Source organism: Macaca fascicularis, chromosome 14 (assembly GCF_037993035.2).
Source record: "Macaca fascicularis isolate 582-1 chromosome 14, T2T-MFA8v1.1".
Classification (NCBI taxonomy): Eukaryota; Metazoa; Chordata; class Mammalia; order Primates; family Cercopithecidae; genus Macaca; species Macaca fascicularis.
The window spans coordinates 70,524,916-70,547,819 of record NC_088388.1 but is presented as its reverse complement, the minus strand read 5'-3'; the positions used below and the strand labels follow the sequence as shown (position 1 = coordinate 70,547,819).

The 22,904-nt window shown below is 41.0% G+C and overlaps 1 protein-coding gene across 9 annotated transcripts in view; it reads right to left on the bottom strand.

Moving 5' to 3' along the window:
* The window catches only part of NUP98 (nucleoporin 98 and 96 precursor), a 120,330-nt gene that overhangs the window by 50,913 nt on the left and 46,513 nt on the right, over positions 1-22,904 (bottom strand). For 6 of the 9 annotated variants that reach the window (XM_045370328.2, XM_045370329.2, XM_045370330.2 and 3 more), the window contains exons 12-15: positions 22,122-22,262; positions 14,202-14,335; positions 9,841-10,028; positions 1,796-1,912 (exon numbers count right to left, since the gene is read on the bottom strand). In XM_045370328.2, coding sequence (XP_045226263.2) covers positions 1,796-1,912; positions 9,841-10,028; positions 14,202-14,335; positions 22,122-22,262 — 580 coding nt within the window. The remainder of the gene's footprint in view (positions 1-1,795; positions 1,913-9,840; positions 10,029-14,201; positions 14,336-22,121; positions 22,263-22,904) is intronic. The other 3 variants (XM_045370331.2, XM_045370332.2, XM_045370333.2) reach the window with 1 other exon arrangement.

Below are 22,904 nucleotides of genomic sequence, written 5' to 3'. Positions count from 1 at the left end.
ATACTCTCCTTTGTGGAATCAAATAACTGGTTAATTTTAAGATTAAAAACAAAAAAAAAGTTAGATTTTTAAGATTACAATCAACAAAATGTTAGAAAATGCTTTGTAAATAATAATTTTAAAAAACACACTAGAATTTTATCTAAAAGAAAAAAAATAGGAGTGCAAAGGTGTCTATACAACGAGTTTCTTTTTTTTTATTTTTCTTTTTCGTGATACAGCCCTCGGGAGGCCCTGAGAACATGTGCCAGCATATGAGGATTTTTACTGAAGCACTGTTTTGAGTAGAGGGATACCAGATAATCTAAACGACCACTAATAAGGAATTGGTCAAGTTATCTTACATTCACAATAATGACTTATGCAATCATTTAAAAAAGAAAAGACACATATATGCATACAGATAATGGAAAGGCATTTCTAACAAAATAAATGGAAATAAGCAGTTTACAGAACACATCTTTCATGCATAATCTTTTTTTTTTTTTTTTTGTGAGACAGAGTTTTCACTCTTGTCACCCAGGCTGGGTGCAATGGCGTGATCTCGGCTCACTGCAACCTCCACCTCCCAGGTTCAAGCGATTCTCCTGCCTCAGCCTCCCAAATAGCTGGGATTACAGGCATGCGCCACCATGCTTGGCTAATTTTGTATTTTTAGTAGAGATGGGGTTTCTCCGTGTTGGTCAGGCTGGTCTCAAACTCCCGACCTCAGGTGATCAGCCTGCCTCGGCCTCCCAAAGTGCTGGGATTACAGGTGTGAGCCACCGCGCCCGGCCCATGCATAATCTTTATATTATAAAATATATTTATAAAAAAAATAAATTTCGGCTGGGTGTGGTAGATCACGTTTGTAATCCCAGCACTTTGTGAGGCCGAGATGGGTGGATCACCTGAGTCAGGAGTTCAAGAACAGCCTGACCAACATGATGAAACCCCATTTCTACTAAAAATACAAAAAAAAAAAAAAATTAGCCGGGAGTGGAGGTGCATGCCTGTAATCCCAGCTACTCAGCAGACTGAGGGAGGAGAATTGCTTAAACCTGGGAGGCAGAGGATGCAGTGAGCCGACATCGTGCCATTGCACTCCAGCCTGAGTAACAAGAGCAAAACTCCACCTCAAAATAAATAAATAAATAAATTTCTAAAATGAAAGAACATATACCTAACTATTAAGAATCACTGTATAAGACTGGGCACGGTGGCTCACACATGTAATACTAACATTTTAGGAGGCCAAAGCAGACAGATCACTTGAGGTCAGGAGTTCGAGACCATCCTTGGCTAACATTGTGAAACCCTGTCTCTACTGAAAATACAAAAATTAATCAGGCATGGTGGCAGGTGCCTGTATTTCCAGCTACATGGGAGGCTGAGGCAGGAGAATCGCCTGAGCATGGGAGGCTATCTTGGCTCAGGCCACTGCACTCCAGCCTAGGCAACAGAGTGAGACTCCGTCTCAAAAAAAAAAAAAAAAAAAAAAAGAAAGAAAGAAAATCATCAGACAAAATATTCCTTATTTTAAAGGGCTGAAGGGTGTCAAATACATGCTAACCCTGTCCAAAACAAGATACACAAATACCAAAATAGTTCTGAAGCACTGAATCAGAACTCCAATAATTTTAAGGTTTAATGAATTCAAAACACAAAAATATGATTTGATTTCTATGTGCTCATAAGCTGTAATACTTCTCTGCAATATTCACCAAACTTCAAAAATTTTCATAAACTCCTAAGAATGTCTTAAAAATGAGACTGACTCTCTACTAAGAACAACTCAAAACAGAATTCAGTGTACCTCTCTCCATTTTCTGGATATTCAGATGGTGAAGCTAGATTTTCTGAATCACGATTAACGGGAGAAAAGAGATTGCTATTATTAAGGTTCTTCAAAACCAACTTCTTAATGCTCTTCCTATAAACAAGAAACCAAAGAAAAAAGAAAAAAATTACTCAGGCATACAGATGTGTCCCAGACATTATCTTAAAAACTAGGGTCCAATGGTGCACTTTTGCTCAACTCTTGTACACCTAAGAATAACCTAACAAGTTTCATTTATAAACGCTTCCTAGGATTGTATAGCCAAAACACAAGGCATCAAATATACTGCACTATCGTCTTTAGAAGAATAAAGCTAAACACCTTCAAGTCACAGTGGAAAATCCCCTTGAAAACTGTCCTCCTCCCAGCCCCGAGCACCTTATCCAGACACTTCGCTCACTCATCACACTATGTTTGTATTTCAATCATCTGTATACTCTCTAAATGCTCTCTCTCTTTTGGCAGTGCAAATGTATGGCGGTCTCACCACAGAACTCATTATGCTGTCTTGAATGAAAAAGGTAAATGGATATTTGCTGACTAAAAAGTTTTTTCTTTTTACTTTCCTCAGTTTGCCCAAAGAGAGAGATTTTTTTAAAAACATGACAAGAAAGTATTGATGCAAAAAAATCCTGGATATCAAATGATGTAAATGATCGATCACAAACACCTAAAAAGTTCAGGTTTCTTTCTTTTTTCTTTTAGACAGAGTCTCGCTATGTCACCCAGGCTGGTGTGTAGTGGTACAATTACTGATTATGGCTCACTACAGCCTTGGCTTACTTCCCAGACTCAGGTGATTCTCCCACCTCAACTTCCAGAGTAGCTGGTGACTATAGGCGCCCACCACCATGCCTGGCCAATATTTTGTTGAAACAAGGTTTCGCCAGGTTGCCCAGGCTGGTCTAACTTAGCCTAATGTAAGAGCACTGTATTCATTCACTACAGAGTACACACTCTTTTCAAGTACACATGGAACATTTACAAACTAACAATATACTGGGCCATTAAAGGAACTCTCAAATTTCTAAGAATTTCTATTGCTATCATCCTTTTTTACTTTTCATCTAGAAATTAATAAAAACATAAAAAACCAGAGTTGAACTAAAAGGAAAATTTACATATTTAAATGCATATATTTGAAAGAAGGAAAGCTGAAAATCAAAGCGGAAAAGAGAAAGGAACAAGATAAAGATTAAATATTAATAAAATATAATAAATTAAAAACTGATGAAACAGGAAACAATCACAGGCGCGAGAACATCAGTAACGTCACAAGTTAGTTATTTGAAATTACCAGTAATATTGGGAGATCCCTGGTCAAACAGAAAAAGAGGAGGCACAATAAAAATCAATGTTAGGAATGAAAAAGTTTGCCGGGCGCGGTGGCTCAAGCCTGTAATCCCAGCACTTTGGGAGGCCAAGACGGGCGGATCACAAGGTCAGGAGATCGAGACCATCCTGGCTGACACGGTGAAACCCCGTCTCTACTTTAAAAATACAAAAAACTAGCCAGGCGAGGTGGCGGCGCCTGTAGTCCCAGCTACTCGGGAGGCTGAGGCAGGAGAATGGTGTGAACCCGGGAGGCGGAGCTTGCAGTGAGCTGAGATCCGGCCACTGCACTCCAGCCTGGGTGACAGAGCGAGACTCCATCTCAAAAAAAAAAAAAAAGGAATGAAAAAGTGAGTGTCCCTATAGATGCCACTGAGATTAAAAAAAAAAAAAAAGACAAGGGTATTTTTAAACAACTTTATGCCAATAAATTTGAAATTTTAGTTATTGAAATGAATATATATTATAAAACTATAACTTATCAAAAGTGACTCAAAATATAAAAGAAAAAGCTGACTACTACTCTAACTCTTAAATACTTTTTTCCCAAATAGTCTTATAAATACTACTTCAGACCCATGTATCATTACCAGTACCAAACATCTGATGTTACCATCAGATTTTATTACCAACTTTTCTTTTTGAGACAGGCTGGAGTGCAGTGGTGGTATCATAGCTCACCGCAACCTTGAACTTCTGGGCTCCTGTGATGCTCCCACCTCAGCCTCCCAAATAGCTGGGACTATCGGCGTGTGCCATCATGTCTGGCTAATTTTTAAAAAAATTTGTTTTCAGAGACAGGGTCTCATTTTGTTGCCAAGGTTGGTCTCACTGGCCTCTAGTGATCCTCCTGCTTTGGTCTCTCAAAGTGCTGAGATTACAGATGTGAGCCATTGTACCCAGCTAGAAATTATTACCTTATACAAACATCTCTAGAAAATAGAAAGAGGAAATACTCTCCAGTTTGTTCATGAGGTCAGCATAATCTTTATACCAACACAGGAAGACATCATCTCAAAAAAAAAGCCCCAGTGGCGGGCGGTGGGGGGGGGCCGGGCAGTATGTGGAATTTAATGAACACAGAGGGCAAAACTCTTGAACAAAATTTTACAAAGTTAATCCTACAAGCAAGAAAGTTGCCAAACACTACTGAGGCATGTGGAAAGGACTTAGGAGCCAATCTGAAAGGGCTCCTTAATGGCCAATATGAAACAATTTGAACATCACAGAAAACAATAACTGCAATGCACTGAAACATAGCAACTGGGGTTGGGGGTAGGAAGAGAGAGTAAATAAAACATTTCAAATAAAGGTAGCATGGTGGATTGTGCTATAATTTCAGCATTTCAGGAGGCCAAGGTGGGAGGATTGTGTGAGCCCAGGAGTTCAAGACAAGCCTGGGTAACATAGTGAAACACCATCTCTACTAAAAAGTAGGAACATTACTCTACAAAAAAAATTTTTAAAAATCAGCCAGGGACAATGGCATGCACTTACAGTCCCAGCTACTCAGGAAACTGAGGTGGGAGGATCACTTGAAGCTAGGAGTTTGAGACCAGCCTGGGCAACACAGCAAGACCCTGTCTCTACAAAATAACAAAAATTAGCCAGGTGTGGTGGCACGCACCTGTAGTCCCAGCTACTCAGGAGGCCAAGTCAGAAGAATTCCTTGAGCCCAGGAATTCAAGGGTGCAGTGAGCTATGACAGCGCCACTGCACTCCAGCCAGGGTGACAGAGTAAGACCGTGTCTCAAAAACAAAAAAATAAACCAAAAATAGGGTCGTCAGAGTAGTCTTCATTGATGTGACATGTGAGTAAAGAGTGACGGGGTTCTGGCCAGGCACGGTGGCTCATGCTTGTAATCCCAGCACTTTGGGAAGCTGAGACAGGCGGTTCACCAGGTCAGGAGATCGAGACCATCCTGGCTAACGTGGTGAAACCCCGTCTCTACTAAAAACACAAAAAATTAGCCAGGCGTGGTGGTGGGTGTCTGTAGTTCCAGCTACTCGGGAGGCTGAGGCAGGAGAATGGTGTGAACCTGGGAGGCAGAGCTTGCAGTGAGCCAAGACTGCACCACTGCACTCCAGCCTGGGCAACAGAGCAAGACTCCATCTCAAAAAAAATAAATAAATAAAATAAAAAAGAGTGACAGGGTTAGCTAAATGGATATATGAGGAGAAGTGTTTCAAAGGGAACAATTGGGGCAAAGGCCCAAATAAATAGCATGCCCATCCTGTCCTAGTAAGAGCAAGGAAGCAGTAAGTTTAGAGTGGAGTAGGCAATGAAGAGAATGGTAGATGTGTTCAGAGCAGTAATGGGAAATCTTACCTTCAAGGACTTTTATATGCCAAAGTAAGCACTTTGGTCGCTATTTGAGTAAAAAAAAGTGAACCACTTCAGGGTTTTGAGCAGAAAAGGGAAATGATCTGACTTATGCTTCAAAATGACCACTGTCGTAGCAATGTTTAGAATCAGATGCAAAAAAGAGTAAAAACAGAAGAGTGGGGCTGGGTGCGGTGGCTCACGCCTGTAATTCCAGCACTTTGGGAGGCCGAGGTGGGCAGATCTTGAGGTCAGGAGATCAAGACTATCCTGGTTAACACAGTGAAACCCTGTCCCTACTGGAAAAAAAAAAAATAAGCTGGGTGTGGTGGTGGGCGCTTGAAATCCCAGCTACTCGGGAGGCTGAGGCAGGAGGAGAATGGCGTGAACCCAGGAGGCGGAGCTTGCAGTGAGCCGAGATCGGGCCACTGCGCTGCGCTCCAGCCTGGGCGAGAAAGAGACTCCGTCTCAAAAATAAATAAATAAATAAATACATAAATAAAAATAAAAACAATAAAAACAGAGAGTGTATCGTGGTAATTCAGGCAAGAGACAGTGGTGGCTTGCACTAGGGTAATAGCAATGAATGTGGTGAGAACTATACAGATTCTAAGTAATCTACAGGGTAGAACCAAGAGGATTTGCTGATAACTTAGATGAGGAATGTGTGACAAAGTCAAGGAAGATTCCAAAATTTCTGACCTAAGCAACTAGAATGACAGAAATGCAATCATCTGAGACAGGTTTTGGGTAGAACAGGTTTGAGAAAGAAGACATGGACATGTTAATTTTAAATAAATGTCTTTTAGACATCAAAGTGAAGATGTAGAGTAGGGTAAGATATAAGAATCTTGAGTTTGGGAAAGAGGTCTGGGCTGGAGATAAAAATTTGGGAATCATCAAACTATAGATGATATTTAAAGCCATGAGAATAAATTGAAGCACTTTGGAAATAAGCATAGATAAAATGTGATCAACAACTGAGCCAAGGGTATTCTAATTTACAGATGGTAGAATGAACAGGAACCAGTAAAGGGGACTGAGAAGCAGCAACTAGTGAGGCAGGAAGAAAACTAGGAAACTGTGGGGTCCTGGAAGACAATTATGAAAGTGAATCAAGGAGGAGGGACAAGATCAACTGTGTAAAATGCTTCTGTTACATTAAGACTGTTGATAGGTAGCTGGGTGCGGTAGCTCATGCCTGTAATCCTAACACTTCGGGAGGCTGAGGCTTGAGCCCAGGAGTTGGAGACCACCCTGGGCAACAAAGACAGACCCCATATCTACAAAAAAAAAAAAAAAAAAAAAAAGAAAAAAATTAACTGGGCATGGTGGTGTGGGCCTGTGGTCTCAGCTATTTGGGAGCTGAGGTGGGAGGATCTCTTGAGCCCGGGGTTAAAGGTGCAGTGACGTGTGATTGCACCACTGCACTCCAGGCTGGGCAACGGCATGATACTCTTGTCTCAAAAAAAAAAAAAAGAAAAAAGATGACGTTTGACAGCAACACCACAGAAGTGAAGCCAAGGAGGTCAGATGGTACTAACAGCAAAATACATGTCCTCCCACTCTAATCCTTTCTTTCTACTTGTGTGTCTGAAAATCCTAAGACCTGGTGAAACTGATCTCGAGCTACTGACCTGATGATAAGACTACTATAAACCTTTTTACCTACTCTGCGCAAAAACAGTGTATAAAATGCTAGGACAAGACCGGGCACAGTAGCTCACACCTGAAATCCCAGCACTTTGGGGGTCTGAGGTGGGTGAATTATCTGAGGTGAGGAGTTCAAGACCAGCCTGGCCAACATGGCGAAACCCCGTCTCTATACAAAAATTAGCTGGGTGTGGTGGCACGCGCCTGTAGTCCCAGCTACTTGGGAGGTTGAGGCAGGAGAATCACTTGAACCCAGTGAGCCGAGATCGTGCCGCTGCACTCCAGCCTGCGTGACAGAGCAAGACTGTCTCAAAAATAAATAAATAAAATGCTAGGACAGACATAAATAATACACAGTCCCTGCCTTCAAAATAATTTACTGATATTCTAAGAAACACATAAAACTCGACTTTCCACCTTTTGTGAAGCAGATTATCGTATTTTCTTTTTTGTTTGGAGGCCGAGTCTCACCCTGTCACCCAGGCTAGAGTCCGGGGATGCAATCCCAGCTCACTGCAACCTTGCCTCCCTAGTTCAAGCGGTTCTCCTGCCTCAGCCTCCCAAGCAGCTCGGATTACAGGCGCACGCAACTATGCCCAGCTAATTTTGTATATTCAGTAGAGATGGGGTTTCACCATGTTAGCCAGGCTGATCTTGAACTCCCGACCTCTGGTGATCTGCCCACCTCGGCCATCCAAAGTGCTGGGATTACAGGCATGAGCCACCGCGCCCGGCTGGATTACCACGTTTTTAGGGAAAGAAAGTTGCATGTAATGTTTTTAACTTATTAACCTTCATAGACAAAGAATTGGGAGTGAAAAAAATTGTTTGTTCTCCAAAGCTTACAAAATGTTCCACCCAAAAAAACCCACCTCTTTTTTTCTGACTAGAAAAGTACTTGTTAAAAAAGCCTGTGTGTGTGTGTGTGTGTGTGTGTGTATCTAGAAAAATAACCAAGAAATGACATGCCATGACATTCTCTCTCCTGATGTTAATGTTAATAGTCTGATTTTTAATTTTCCTCAGGTTTTTGTTCCATGCATGTATCAACACTTTGAGGTATATTTGCTCTAAAGCATCATTTAAGTGTAGTTTTCTGTGTTTACCAATGACTTTTCTACATACTCTTCTGTATTTTTTCTGTGTAATTATTTTTGGTTCTATATTTGTATAAAATTATAATGTATTAAAAAAAAATACACTGGGCACGGTGGCTCACACCTAGCACTTTGGGAGGCCGAGGCGGGGGAATCACCTAAAGTCAGGAGTTCGAGACCAGCCTGACAAACATGGAGAAACCCTCTCTACTAAAAATACAAAAAAAAAAATTAGCCAGGCATGGTGGCGCATGCCTGTAATCTCAGCTACTCGGGAGGCTGATACAGGAGAATCACTTGAACCCGGAAGGGAGAGGTTGTGGTGAGCCAAGATCGTGCCATTGTACTCAAACATGGGCAATAACAACAAAACTCCATCTCAAAAAACAAACAAACAATAAAAGCCAGATTCTTCTTAATCTATTTGACCATTGTGAGTTGTAAGAAAAAAGAAAAAGTAGTCTTAGCACAGTGGCTCACACCTGTAATCCCGGCAATTTGGGAGGCCAAGGTGGGAGGACTGCTTGACACCAGTTTGAGACCAGCCTAGGCAACACACGCAAGACACCATCTCTAGAAAAAAATTTTTTTTCAAGTAGCCAGGCCTGGTGGTGCATACCTGTAGTCCTAGCTACTTGGGAGGCTCATGTGGGAGGACTGCTTGAGCCCAGTAAGCCATGATCATGCCACTTTATTCTAGCTTGGGCAAAAAAGAGGACCCTGTCTCTTAAAAAAAAAAAAGGAAAGAAAAAAAAACCATAAAACATGGCCAGATGTGGTGGCTCACACCTCTAATTCCCAACACTTTTGGGAGGCTGAGACGGCTGGATCACTTGAGCCCACGAGTTCAACACCAGACTGAACAACATAGGAAGATCCTATTTCTACAAAAATAAAAAAATTAGCTAGCCATGGTGGCACAAGCCTATAGTTCCAGTTACATGGGAGGCTGAGGTGGAAGGATCACTTGAGCTGTGGAGGCTGAGGCTGCAGTCACTGCATTCCAGCCTGGGAGACCTGAACTTTTAAAAACAACAATAACAAAAAAACCCTAATTATTCAAAACCAAAACAAAATCATGAATATGTAAAATAAGAAGCATATTTATCAAAATATTTTTATGCTAACTATGAGTTATCCCCGGGAATGATAGGGGGACTCTTATTCTTCTCTGTGATGTTCTGTATTTTTCAAATTATAAAAAAGTGGACTGGCTGGGCACAGTGGCTCAGCACTATAATCCTAGCACTTTGGGAGGCCAGCCGGCAGATCACATGAGGTCAGGGTTTCAAGACCAGCCTGGCCAACACGGTGAAACCCCGCTTCTACTAAAAATACAAAATTAGCCAGGCGTGATGGCACACGCCTGTAATCCCAGCTACTCAGGAGGCTGAGGCAGGAAAATCATTTGAACCTAGGAGCCAAAGGTTGCAGTAAGCAAAGATCATGCCATTGCACTCCAGCCTGGGCGAGAGTAAGACTGTCTCAAAAACAAAAACAAACAAAGTGGACTGTGTTACATCTGTAATATATTTAAATAAATAATTGTATATTGTTTCATACTTAGTTTATATCAGTATTTCATACTTAATTTCTGTTAACAAAAATAAACTCACTTGGGCATGAATGCTCCATTGGCTAGGGATGGTTCATCGTCATCCAGCCCATCAAAAAGATGTGACTTCGCTGTGCCTGTTGTTTGTAAAGCCTTTGGCCGGACTCTAGTGGCAGGGCGGGGCGTCAATTTATAATGAGTAGGTGTAGTAAGAGCCTTCTGGGCTGCTGGATTTGTTGGTTTCAATCTCTGAAAAACAAAAGCATCAAGGAAATTTTTACTTTACTTTCAATGTATTGCACTGGCCTTAAAAATCACAAGACCAGATTTCAACCCTCATCTTTGCCATTCACTTGCTCCCATAAAACAAGGATGTTAACACCTAACTTTGTACATGTTGAGTATCGCTCATCCAAAATGCTTGGGACTAGAAGTATTTTGGATTTTTTTGTATTTTGAAATATTTGCATTACACTTACCAGTTGAGTATCCCAAATGTGAAAATCCAAAATGTCCCAATGAGCATTTCCTTTGAATGTCACGTCAGTGCTCAAAGTTTTGGATTTTGGAGCATTTTGGATTTGGGATGCACTATCTGTATGTATGTGTGAATACTAACAGAACTGTCTTTATCGTTCTAGAATTGATTTGTACTCATCTTTCCAGCCCCTAAGTAAAATGATTTGTCTGACATTTAAAAAAATCTAATCAAGATAATGAATCTGTTAGCCAGACAGTGGTGGTGTGCACCTGTAATCCCAGCTACTGGGGAGGCTGAGGCATGGGAATCGCTTGAACCCAGGAGGTGGAGGTTGCAGTAAGCTGAGATCACACCACTGCACTCCAGCCTGGGTGACAGAGCGAGATTCTTTCTCCAAAAAAACCAAAGATAACGAATCTGAAAAAAGTTTTGTAAATTAAAATGTACTAATACAACATATTAATATTCTCTTCGTTCTATAGTTCATCTTGCAACTATTCTGCTTTGAAAAACAGTATGTTCATTTGATGAAAACACGGTATCAAAAAAATCCTAAGCCACAGTCATTACTTTTCAAGTAAACCAAAAATCTTTTTTTTTTTTTTTTTTGAGACAGAGTCTCGCTCTGTCACCCAGGCTGGAGTGCGGTGGCCGGATCTCAGCTCACTGCAAGCTCCGCCTCCCGGGTTCACGCCATTCTCCTGCCTCAGCCTCCCGAGTAGCTGGGACTATAGGCGCCCGCCACCTTGCCCGGCTAGTTTTTTGTATTTTTTAGTAGAGACGGGGTTTCACCGTGTTAGCCAGGATGGTCTCGATCTCCTGACCTCGTGATCCGCCCGTCTCGGCCTCCCAAAGTGCTGGGATTACAGGCGTGAGCCACCGCGCCCGGCCGTAAACCAAAAATCTTACGCTTCAAGAAAAACTGAGACTCTGTCATGAATTAATATTCAACTTCTGTGAAATCCAAATCGCTCTGGGAAAAAAAGGACAGATACTAGCTTGTATTTATTCATCTTTTAGTAAACATTAATAATTAAACATTAAGTCAAACTCTGGGTACCAGAAATAAAAATAAAGTTACTTCCTCTGATTACTGAGGAAACTACAAGTTAGTGGAGGACACACAACTAAATTTCAGGGTGCTTCAAATGGCATCTCTACAATATCATACAGCATCCTGAGGATGTTCTACATTTGTTTTCCTAACAGTATAAATGAGATTACATAACCACTTCAAATAACAACGTCTAGCATATCTCCCCTGTCACAATGTATTCTTCTCTTCCCAGTGCAAGCTGTTTACACTTAACAATGAATCTTTGTTATTCCCAGATTGTTGTGATCTTTCACAATTCTGTCTTTGTTTGGAATGCTTGACCTAGACTTGCCAAGTCCTACATACCCATACAAAAAAGTTAAATGTTCCTCTTCTGAAAACAAAGCCTTATCAAATTCATCCAAGCATCTATGATCTTTTCACTATTATATTTTAAATTTTATCTTAAAACTCATGTGACATAGAATTCACCATTTTAACGCATCTACTTCAATAGTTTTTAATATATTTACAAGGTTGTGCAACCATCACCACTATTTGATTCCTGAAAACTTTGATGACTTCAAAAAGAAACTCAGTTCCTCTCAATTTCTTCCCTTTTCCTTTGCAACTATGAATCTGCTTTCTTTCTCTATGGATTTGCCTATTCTGGGTATAGCATATAAATCAAATCATGTGACTTTTTGTGTCTGGCTCCTTTCACTTAACATTTTCTTTCTTTTTGTTTTGAGATGGAGTTTCCCTCTTGTTGTCCGGGCTGGAATGCAATGGTGCAATCTCGGCTCACTGCAATCTCCACCTCCCAGGTTCAAGTGATTCTCCTGCCTCAGCCTCACAAGTAGCTGGGATTATGGGCATGTGCCACCATGCCTGGCTAATTTTGTATTTTTCTTTTTAGTAGAGATGGGGCTTCACCATGTTAGTCAGGCTGGTCTCGAACTCCTGACCTCAGGTGATCTGCCCACCTCAGCCTCCCAAAGTGCTGGGATTAAAGACATGAGCTACCATGCCCATCGTGCCCGGCCTTCACTTATGTTTTCAAGGTTCATTTATGTTATAACATGTATCAGTACTTTACTCTTATTTGTGGCTGAATATTCCATCATATAGATATAAAACATTTTGTTTATCCATTCGTCATTGACAGACATTCTTTTTTTTTTCTCTGTCGCCCAGGCTGGAGTACTGTGGCTGGATCTCAGCTCACTGCAAGCTCCGCCTCCCGGGTTCCCGCCATTCTCCTGCCTCAGCCTCCCGAGTAGCTGGGACTACAGGCGCCCGCCACCTCGCCCGGCTAGTTTTTTTGTATTTTTTAGTAGAGACGGGGTTTCACCGTGTTAGCCAGGATGGTCTCGATCTCCTGACCTCGTGATCCGCCCGTCTCGGCCTCCCAAAGTGCTGGCATTACAGGCTTGAGCCACCGCGCCCGGCCCACAGAGACTCTTCTATTATCACATATACTCTACTGAACCAGTGTAAATTTAAGTGCTTGTCTGTCTGATCTTTGTCACTGGTTAGCAACCTTAATAAATTCTTGTTTATTTTCATTTTGTATCCTCAGCACTTAACAACACAATGCCTTACACATATTCAGCCACCTAAAATTAGGCTGCATAAATAATTTTCGTCTAATCATTTACATGTCACTTTAAAAGGTACTTTCATATTCTTATCTTGCTTCTCATATCTAGTTTACAGGATAAAATTTAAGAACATAGTAAGATCCCATTTCTTTTTTTTGAAACGAAGTTTTGCTCTTGTTGCCCAGGCTGGAGTGCAATGGCACAATCTTGGCTCACTGCAACCTCTGCCTTCCAGGTTCAAGCAATTATCCCACCTCCCAAGTAGCTGTGATTACAGGTGCCCACCACCATGCCCAGATAAGTTTTGCATATTTAGTAGAGATGGGGTTTCACCGTGTTGACCAGGCTGGTCTAGAACTTCTGAACTCAGGGGATCCACCCGCCTCAGACTCCCAAAGAGCTGGGATTACAGGCATGAGCCACGGCGCTGGGTAGATCCCATTTCTTAAAAAAAAAAACAAACCAAAAACCAAAGAAACCTAAACAAAACAAAACAAAAAGCAGAAAATAAAAAGCTGAGGGATACATATAATGATATAAGTGATTGAAAAATAGTTTCTGTATATTGAGCAATTTACTATGATCCTGGTGTGCATTATCTCATTTGGCTCTCAACATTGAACACTATTACTGTCCCCATTTTACAGAAGAAACAAATTTACGGAGGCAAAATGACTTTCTCATTTTCCAATGTCTCACAGATGATTACTGGTAAAACAAGGATCAAACAGACCAAAGACTACACTTTTAACACCATGTGAGTAAAAGATCATGTTTTTACACTAGAGTTTTAAGAGATTAAACACAAAGCTATGTAAAAATCAAGAGGTTAAGATTTTGGTTATGCCACTTAAGAGCATTATGATTTGAGGAAAGTCAGCCTCTCTAAGCCTTAGTTTGCTTATTTATAAAATGACAATAGGGCTGGGCATGGTGTCTTATACCTGTAATCCCAGCATGTTGGGAGACTGAGGCAGGAGGTTTGCTTCTAGGAGTTCGACACCAGCAAGACATCATCTTAGAAAGAAAAAAACTTAAAATTGTTTTAATTAAAAATGAGAATATTAATATCTGCCTTATTTCAGGGCCTGATCTTCAGTGTAGTGGTCACTTCACTGTTACAACACCGTCCAGATACAGCAAAAATAATTTACCCCCGGCTGAGTGAAATAATGTCTTAAAAAATTAATTATGCCTAGCTTTGCTTAATCCCTTAATATATACATGCAAAAAATTACATTCTGCACATTCAGTTTCTCTTTCTTTGATACGATATTTTGCAGAAGTATCCTTAAATTTACCTCTTCCTTCTTCTTAGGGTCTGACATGGGATTCCGGAAGAGAGGAGAGTCTCCAAAAGGTGAGTATGTTAGACTATTGATGTGCTGCTGGAGAACAGCCTGCTGGGCAGCAGAAGCATTTGGATCTGTCAAAGCTTTTTTAAAAAAAAGAAAACAAAATTATATATAAATGCAAGGATACGATGCACTTATAACACAGAGCTCAGTATTCTTTTTGAAGAAATGGTCTTCAAAATGTTCAGATCAATGGTATCATTGGGGCAGAATGTGTGTAGAGCAAACTGTAAAGAAAATCAAGAATCAAGCTAATAGGTCAAATTTAGGAAGAGGTATTTCATAAGATACAGTACTCACATAAATTCACTTACACAGTGTTCACTGTCACTACTAATCAAAGGAAGGAAAATTTAAACCCTGATGAAATATTTTATGCATACCTATCACTGAAATAGCTGCATAAAAGCCATAGTCTTTGACTTCTAGAGACATATAGACGGGTTTGTCTAAAGGCAATACTATGACAGTATACAGGGCAAGTACTGTGTGTGTGTGTGCGCACGTGTGTGCATGTGTGTGTATGTGTATGTAATTGTCTAAAGGAAATAATATGACAATATACAACAGGGCAAGTACTGTGTGTGTGTGTGTGTGTGTGTGTGTCGCGCGCACACACACACACACCCCCAGGCTGGAGTGTAGCAGCATGATTTTGGCTTGCTGCAACCTCTGCCTCTGGGCTCCAGTGATCCTCTAACCTCAGACTCCCGAGTAGCTGGGACTACAGGGGTGAGTCACCATGCCAACAACAGCTAAATTTCTCTGTGTGTGGGGGGGGGGGCGGGGGGGGCGGGTGTGGGTTTTTTTTTAAGAGATGAGGTTTTGCTGTGTTGCCTTGGCTAGTCTTGAACTCCTGAACTTGAGCTATCTGCCCACCTTGGCCTCCCAAAATGCTGGGATTACAGGCGTCAGCCACCACACCTGGCCTCTATTTTTTAACCTCATACTTTTAATCATGAAAATTTAACTCAAGGACTTAATTAAACTAGAAAGAAAATAAAAAAAAATTCCTAAGCATTCAGTGCATATTACATATAACAGTCAAGATATGGAAACAACCTATGTATCCAATATTAATAGTTGTAGGCTGGGCGCGGTAGCTCACGTTTGTAATCCCTGCACTTTGGGAGGCCGTGGCGAGCAGATCACTTGAGGTCAGGAGTTCGAGACCAACCTGGCCAATACAGGGAAACCCCACCTCTACTAAAAACACAAAAAATTAGCTGGGCATGGGGGTGCACACCTATAATCCCAGCTGGAACCCAGGAAGTGGAGGTTGCAGCGAGCCGAGATTGTGCCACTGCACTCCAGCCTGGGTGAAAGAGCGAGACTCTGTCTCAAACAAACAAAAAAAGTTGTAAACATCATGACACATCATCATAGGTTTTGTAGTTATTAAAAATAATAATTACCTTTGATTCATTAAGTAAAATTTCCAGAATAAAAATATTATGTACATTAAGGCTACAGAGGAAGGCAGCATACAAAAAAGAAATGTGGTTTCCCCCGCCCCCCAATCCAGGTGTCTTCCTGAAGAAAACGGTTAGGTTATCCTTCTAAGTTTATTATTTACATTTATTTAACATTCAAATAATATAAACTGAAAGAAAAAAGAAATCACTAAGTCTAATTTTCTCTCAAAGTATAAGAACTTCTGTTATCAATTGCAGAGAATGTAGGGAACAGACATAAGTAACAAAGAAGACTATTCACGATCTACCATTGTAACAAGTAAAACAATAAGAAAAAAGCAAAACCACTACAGTATACCCCGACTGAAGGAGAAATCTTTTTTCAAGATAAAAATCTCTTTCCAAAAATACTGCTCAAAACTCAAATCATACTAAAGTCATTTTACAGGCAAAAATGCTACCTTTTTCCCTTATAAACATTTACAAATAAAGTTACTGCCAAAATATAATACAATAATCCACAGTAAAGGAGTGACATAAAACATTCTGAAAAGTCTCACAAGGTTGTAGGGAGTGGGGAGAGGCAGTATGGAGAACAAAAGCAGTTAAAAAACAAAACAAAACAAAAAAAACAAAACAAAAAAACCCAGAATGGGCTGCTATAGCTAAATTAATGAAAACGAAGTATATCCACCTTAGTCAAAGGTTTCTTAAAATTGATGTATTCAATAAATACTAAAATACCGTAAGTTCATGTTGATATCTAATAAGACAGGACAAGTTTGCTCAGGATTTCAAACCAAGAGATGTCAATTTTAAGAGCACAAAGTAAATCATCTATATTGAGAAAGTTCCTAAATCCAATTTAAGACCAAAAAATAAAGAAAAGCATTTTTTTAGGGGTACACAGTACTACAGATTAACAGCATACTGTTATTTTGGGGACTATGCAAGCAGACTCAAGAAACATTTTATAGAACTGCAAACCTCACTGATCATTTTGTTACTGGACAGGCAATTACTCATATAGGAAACTGACCTGTCTTAGTTGATGTCATCATTTAACAAATACAAATCACTCTACCTGGGTGTGCTCAAAAAAAAAAAAAAAAAAAAACCCAAAAACTTCCTTTAACAAATCCAAACACAAGAAAGTATATGAGTATTTGTATGAATAAATACAAATTTTGTGTTAACTGTAGTATTTAAAGACACAGGTAAGAGAGTATCTTGATAGATTAGCTAAAACAAGAAAACAAACAAGCACTACTTAAGCAACTACTGGTATTGCATTCAAGCTTGGTCAAAATAATTTGAAAATTTTCCAAAGAACAAATTCTGAAAAAATTTCGAAAGAAAAGATTACAAAAAACTAAATCATAACCAAATGATTAAAGGGATTGGGAAAAGTATACAAACCAAGTCTTCTGATGAAACACAAGAATCTGATGATACTTTATCCAGAAAAATGCCAGTGGGTTACCACAAATAAATTATACTAGGGCGAGGCATGGTGGCTCACACCTATAATCCCAGCACTTTGGGAAGTTGAGGTGAGCAGATTACTTCAGGTCAGGAGTTCATGAATAGCCTCGCCAAATGGGATCTCTACTAAAAATACAAGAATTAGCCGGGCATGGTGATGCGTACCTGTAGTCCCAGCTACTCAGGAGGCTGAGATAGGAGAATTGCCTGAACCCGGAGGTGGAGGCTGCAGTGAGCCAAGATCGCGCCACTGCACTCCAGCCTGGGTGACAGAGTGAGACTCCTCTCAAAAAAAAAAGAAAAAGAAAAAGAAAAAGAAAAAGAAAAAGAAAAAGAAAAAGAAAAAGAAAAAGAAAAAGAAAAAGAAAAAGGAAGGAAGGAAGGAAGGAAGGAAGGAAGGAAGGAAGGAAGGAAGGAAGGACATTATACTAGACTGGTTTTGCTTAGCTTTAAGAAATAACAGTAGAACCACTGGGTGGAAACTCTATGGAGGCAGGATTTGGTTTCTAAACAACCAGAACAGAACAGACTGTACCGCCTATAAGGAAGCCACCATACCTGAGGTTTTTTTAAGACAAGCTAGACTCACATAGTTCTAAAGTACTTTCAACTAAGATTCCGTGGTACAAAGATGTACATTCTAAAAGTAAATACAATTACCTTTAAATGGGCAGTAATGTTAAGACACACAACTTTAATACTAACTAAATTATTGCGTCAGGAACTTTGGAAAAAGAGATGGATCATTAAAAACTAGTCAGAAAGCTATATAAGTAAAAATGGCACTATTAACAATAATTTATACTACTTCCTTCTACTAAAACCAATGAAAAATGAGAAAAAATAAAATTAAAACGTAATTATTTTTTTGAGATGGAGTCTCGCTGTGTCACCCAGGCTGGAGTGCAGTGGCGCAATCTTGGCTCACTGCAACCTCCATCTCCCAGATAAGGCAATTCTCCTGCCTCGGCCTTGCAAGTAGCTGGGATTACAGGTGCCTGCCGCCACGCCAGGCTGATTTTTGTATTTTTAGTAGAGATGGGGTTTCATCATGTTGGCCAGTCTGGTCGAACTCCTGACCTCAGGTGATCCACCCGCCTTGGCCTCCCAAAGTGCTGGGATTACAGGCGTGAGGCACCGCGCCCAGCCTATTTTTAATGATAAAGCTAAGTATAAAGTTCGCACAGAGATCAATGAAAACTCGAAGTCACCTCCTCTCTCTCCAAAGACCTTATTAAAATCTATGGCTAAAAAATATTAAAATGTATATATATAAACCCATAATGACAGAAAATGGGAAGGTGGCAAATGAACACATGAGAAAATCTGACAAATTTCTAGGGGAAAGATGTGGACAGAGGACTGATCAAGCAGGATACAGAAACCTATAGTTTAGAGTACACTCAACAGCAATTACAGCTGACCCTTGAACAACACAAGTTTGAACTGTGTTGATCCACTTACGTGTGGATTTCCTCCTCTGCCATCCCTGAGAGAGCAAGACCAACCCGTTCCTCCCCCTCATGATTTTCTTAATAATATATTCTTTCTTTAGCTTACTTTATAGTAAGAATATAGTACGTACTACATATAATATACATAATGTGTATTAACTGTTTATGCTGTCAGTAAAGCCTGGGAATCAAAGATTATTTGCAAATTTTCAACTGTGTGGGGGTCAGCACCCCTAACCCTCATATTGTCCAAGGGTCTACCAGTATGATCAAATGATGCATATCTACCTTGGAGAATCCCAGATGTCTAGGGACTTGGGAATACCAGGTTTGATGAAATAAAATTGAAACCAGGAAGAGGAAAGAGGAAAGTCTAAGCCAGACGCGGTGGCTCACACCTGTAATCCCAGCAAATTGGGAGGCTGAGGCGAGAGGATTGCTGGAGGTCAGGAGTTCAAGACCAGCGTAGCCAATATGGTGAAACCCAATCTCTACTGAAAATACAAAAAATAGCCAGGTGTGGTGACATGGACCTGCAATCCCAGCTACTCAGGAGGCTGAGGAAACAGAATCAATTGAACCTGGGAGGCAAAGGTTACAGTGAGCCAAGATCGAGATCACACCACTACACTCCAGTCTGGGACAGGGAGCAAGACTCTGTCTCAAAAAAAAAAGATAAATGAAGTTTATATAGAAAACTACATATTGCCATCCTCCTAATCACTGGTGCTCAATACACAGGTCAAAGTATGCCTCTCTCTAAGTAAACACACAAAAAGGAGAAGGGCAACTACTGTGGTTACTGATACCATCCCAGAGCTAAGAATTTGACATTCTAACATTTAGAGGACCCTGTGTCTGATCATAGTTGGTTTCTAGATTACTTACTCTAAAGTAAACAAGCCCTACTCACATACAAAAAGTTGCCAGTGAGCTTTTAAATATAAATACATATATATATATATATTTTTTTTTGTAGACAGAGTTTCACACTGTCGCCCAGGCTGGAGTGTAGTGGCATGATGTCAGCTTAGTGCAACTTCCGCCTCTCAGGTTCAAGTGATTCTCCCGCCTCAGCCTCCAGATCAGCTGAGATTACATGCATGTGCCACCATGCCCAGCCAGTTTTTCTATTTGTGGTTGACATGGGGTTTTACCATGTTGGCCGGCTGGTCTCAAACGCTTGACCTCAAGCAATCTGCCTACCTCAGCCTCCCAAAGTGCTGGGATTACAGTCATGAGCCACCGTGTCCAGCCTATTTTTAATCTTAAATAGGAATGAAAAGGACTACCAAGCATTAAAGATTGGTGGCAGGCACCTGTAATCCCAGCTACTCAGGAAGCTGAGGCAGGAGAATTGCTTGAATCTGGGAGGCAGAGGTTGCAATGAGCCGAGATTATACAACTGCACTCCAGCCTAGGGGACAGAGACTCTGTCTCCAAAAAAAAAAAAAGATAAGAAAACAAATAAGGGTAATAAAAGCAAAGGGAAGGGTACTAATATCCTCATTTGACAAAGAAGACTCAAGAAACACTAGCACCTTGTTGACAGAATAAGAAAAATATGTAAGTATGTAGCTTAAATTTGCAAAGGTGTCTCAAAACGTGACACATGTATCATGACAGTATGGGAGATAATTTAGTGGTACAGTAACAGCTATCTATTCTATTTATCTCAGTTGCTCTATTTATGCCAGATGACAACCAGTTTTTCACTTCCTGTAGAACGTCATTTTCTTTTCCTTTTTCTTTTTGTTGAGACGGACTCCCACTCTATCACGCAGGCTGGAATGTAGTGGCGCGATCTCGGCTCACTGCAACCTCCACCTCCCGGGTTCAAGCGATTCTCCTGTCTCAGCCTCCTGAGTATCTGGGATTACAGGCAGGCACCACCATGCCCGGTTGATTTTTGAATTTTTAGTAGATACGAGGTTTCACCATGTTGGCCAGGCTGGTCTCAAACTCCTGACCTCGTGATCCACCCGCCTCGGCCTCCCAAAGTGTTGGGATTACAGGCGTGAGCCACTGTGTCTGACCCATAATTTTCCTTAAAAAGCTATTTAAATTAAAAAGTAAGTTAGGCCGGGCGCGGTGGCTCAAGCCTGTAATCCCAGCACTTTGGGAGGCCGAGACGGGCGGATCACGAGGTCAGGAGATCGAGACCATCCTGGCTAACATGGTGAAACCCCGTCTCTACTAAAAAATACGAAAAAAAAAAAACTAGCCGGGCGAGGTGGCAGGCGCCTGTGGTCCCAGCTACTCGGGAGGCTGAAGCAGGAGAATGGCATAAACCTGGGAGGCGGAGCTTGCAGTGAGCTGAGATCCGGCCACTGCACTCCAGCCCGGGCGACAGAGCAAGACTCCGTCTCAAAAAAAAAAAAAAAGTAAGTTAATTTCAGCCAGGCGCAGTGACTCATGCCTGTAATCCCAGCACTTTGGGAGGCCGAGGTGGGCAGATCACGAGGTCAGGAGATCGAGACCATCCTGGCTAACATGGTGAAATCCCGTCTCTATTAAAAATACAAAAAAATTAGCCGGGCATGGTGGTGGGCGCCTGTAGTCCCAGCTACTCAAGAGGCTGAGGCAGGAGAATGGCGTGAATCCAGGAGGTGGAGCTTGCAGTGAGCCAAGATCAAGCCACTGCATTCCAGCCTGGGCGACAGGGCAAAACTCCATCTCAAAAAAAAAGAGTAAGTTAATTTCCTTAAGTTCAAAATAAATAATAAAGTGGTAAGTGGACACTTCCAAAGTTCAGAAGGAGTATTCAAATGAATGAAGTATGAAAAACACCTCAGGCTGGGCGCAGTGGCTTACACCTGTAATCCTAGCACATTGGGAGGCCAAGGTGGGTGAATCACGAGGTCAGGAATTCGAGGCCAGCCTGGCCAACATGGTGAAACCCCATATCTGCTCAAGATACAAAAAAAAAAAATTAGCTGGGCGTGGTGGTGTGCACCTGTAATCCCAGCTACTTGGGAAGCTGAGGCAGAAGAATCGCTTGAACCCAGGAGGTGGAGGTTGCAGTGAGCTGAAATCACGCCATTGCACTCCAGCTTGGGCAACAGTGCAAGATTCCTTTTCAAAAAAATAAAAGAAAGAAAAACACTTCAATAGATAAAACTAAATTTAGTAAACATAATTATATTGGAAGAAGTAAATAAAGCAGAGGTGATACATGAGCTAAATTCTCATTTACCATAACAGGTTAAATTTACTTAGATTTAATAAACCAAAACACAGCAATATAAGCACATTTAGAGATATTAATTAAATTATGTATCAGATGAATTAAAAAGAGCTAAAAAAGTGGTTTCTTTGAGAGAGGAGGCCTAGGAGCAGGGAAAGCAGAGTAGGCCAGGATCTATTAATAAGCCCTTCTTTATTACACAATTGTTTAATGACATGCATGTATGTAATGCCTTGCTAGGAATGGGACGGGGTAGGATGGAAAATCAGGTCAGCAAGTATTAGCAAAAAATTAAGAAAAGCCTTCTAAAGTGACTGACACTTACCTACTGGGGCCTGGGGGGCTCCAAAGCCCAAAGTGGCTGTCGTAGTATTAAATCCAGGGGCCCCAAAGGCTCCTGTACCAAGAGGCCCTCCAATCTTAGGTTGGTTGTTCCCAAACAAAGATGCCTGTCCAGCACCAAGAGCTACGGAGACAAGAGGAAAGAAAAAAGCACCACAGAAGATCCTTTCAGTGTTGTGCCAGAGGTCAGTTACTTAAAAATACAATACATTTGGAAACTTCATAATGACCACTCATTTCAACAAAGGGGTGAATATGGTAAGTGCTACTTCAGGTCAAGCACTGGGTCAGTACGTTATACACATCACAGGTAAAATACTAAAATCTCTCTGTGCTTCAGTTTCCTCAACTATAACATTAAGTAACATATAGCTTAGACATTTATCCTAAAATTAAAATGAATAAACATTCATAAAGCATTTAGAAGAGATCAGGTACATACTACATGCTCATCAAAATTAGCTGGTATGTCTGATGTAGAAACTATTATTCCCATTTAACAGAGGAGAAAACTTAGGGTTTAGTAATTAGCACGATGCCACAATGTTATAAATGATAGAAATGGGGTTCAAGGCCAGGCGCGGTGGCTCAAGCCTGTAATCCCAGCACTTTGGGAGGCCGAGACGGGCGGATCACGAGGTCAGGAGATCGAGACCATCCTGGCTAACACGGTGAAACCCCGTCTCTACTAAAAAATACAAAAAACCAGCCGGGCGCGGTGGCGGGCGCCTGTAGTCCCAACTACTCGGGAGGCTGAGGCAGGAGA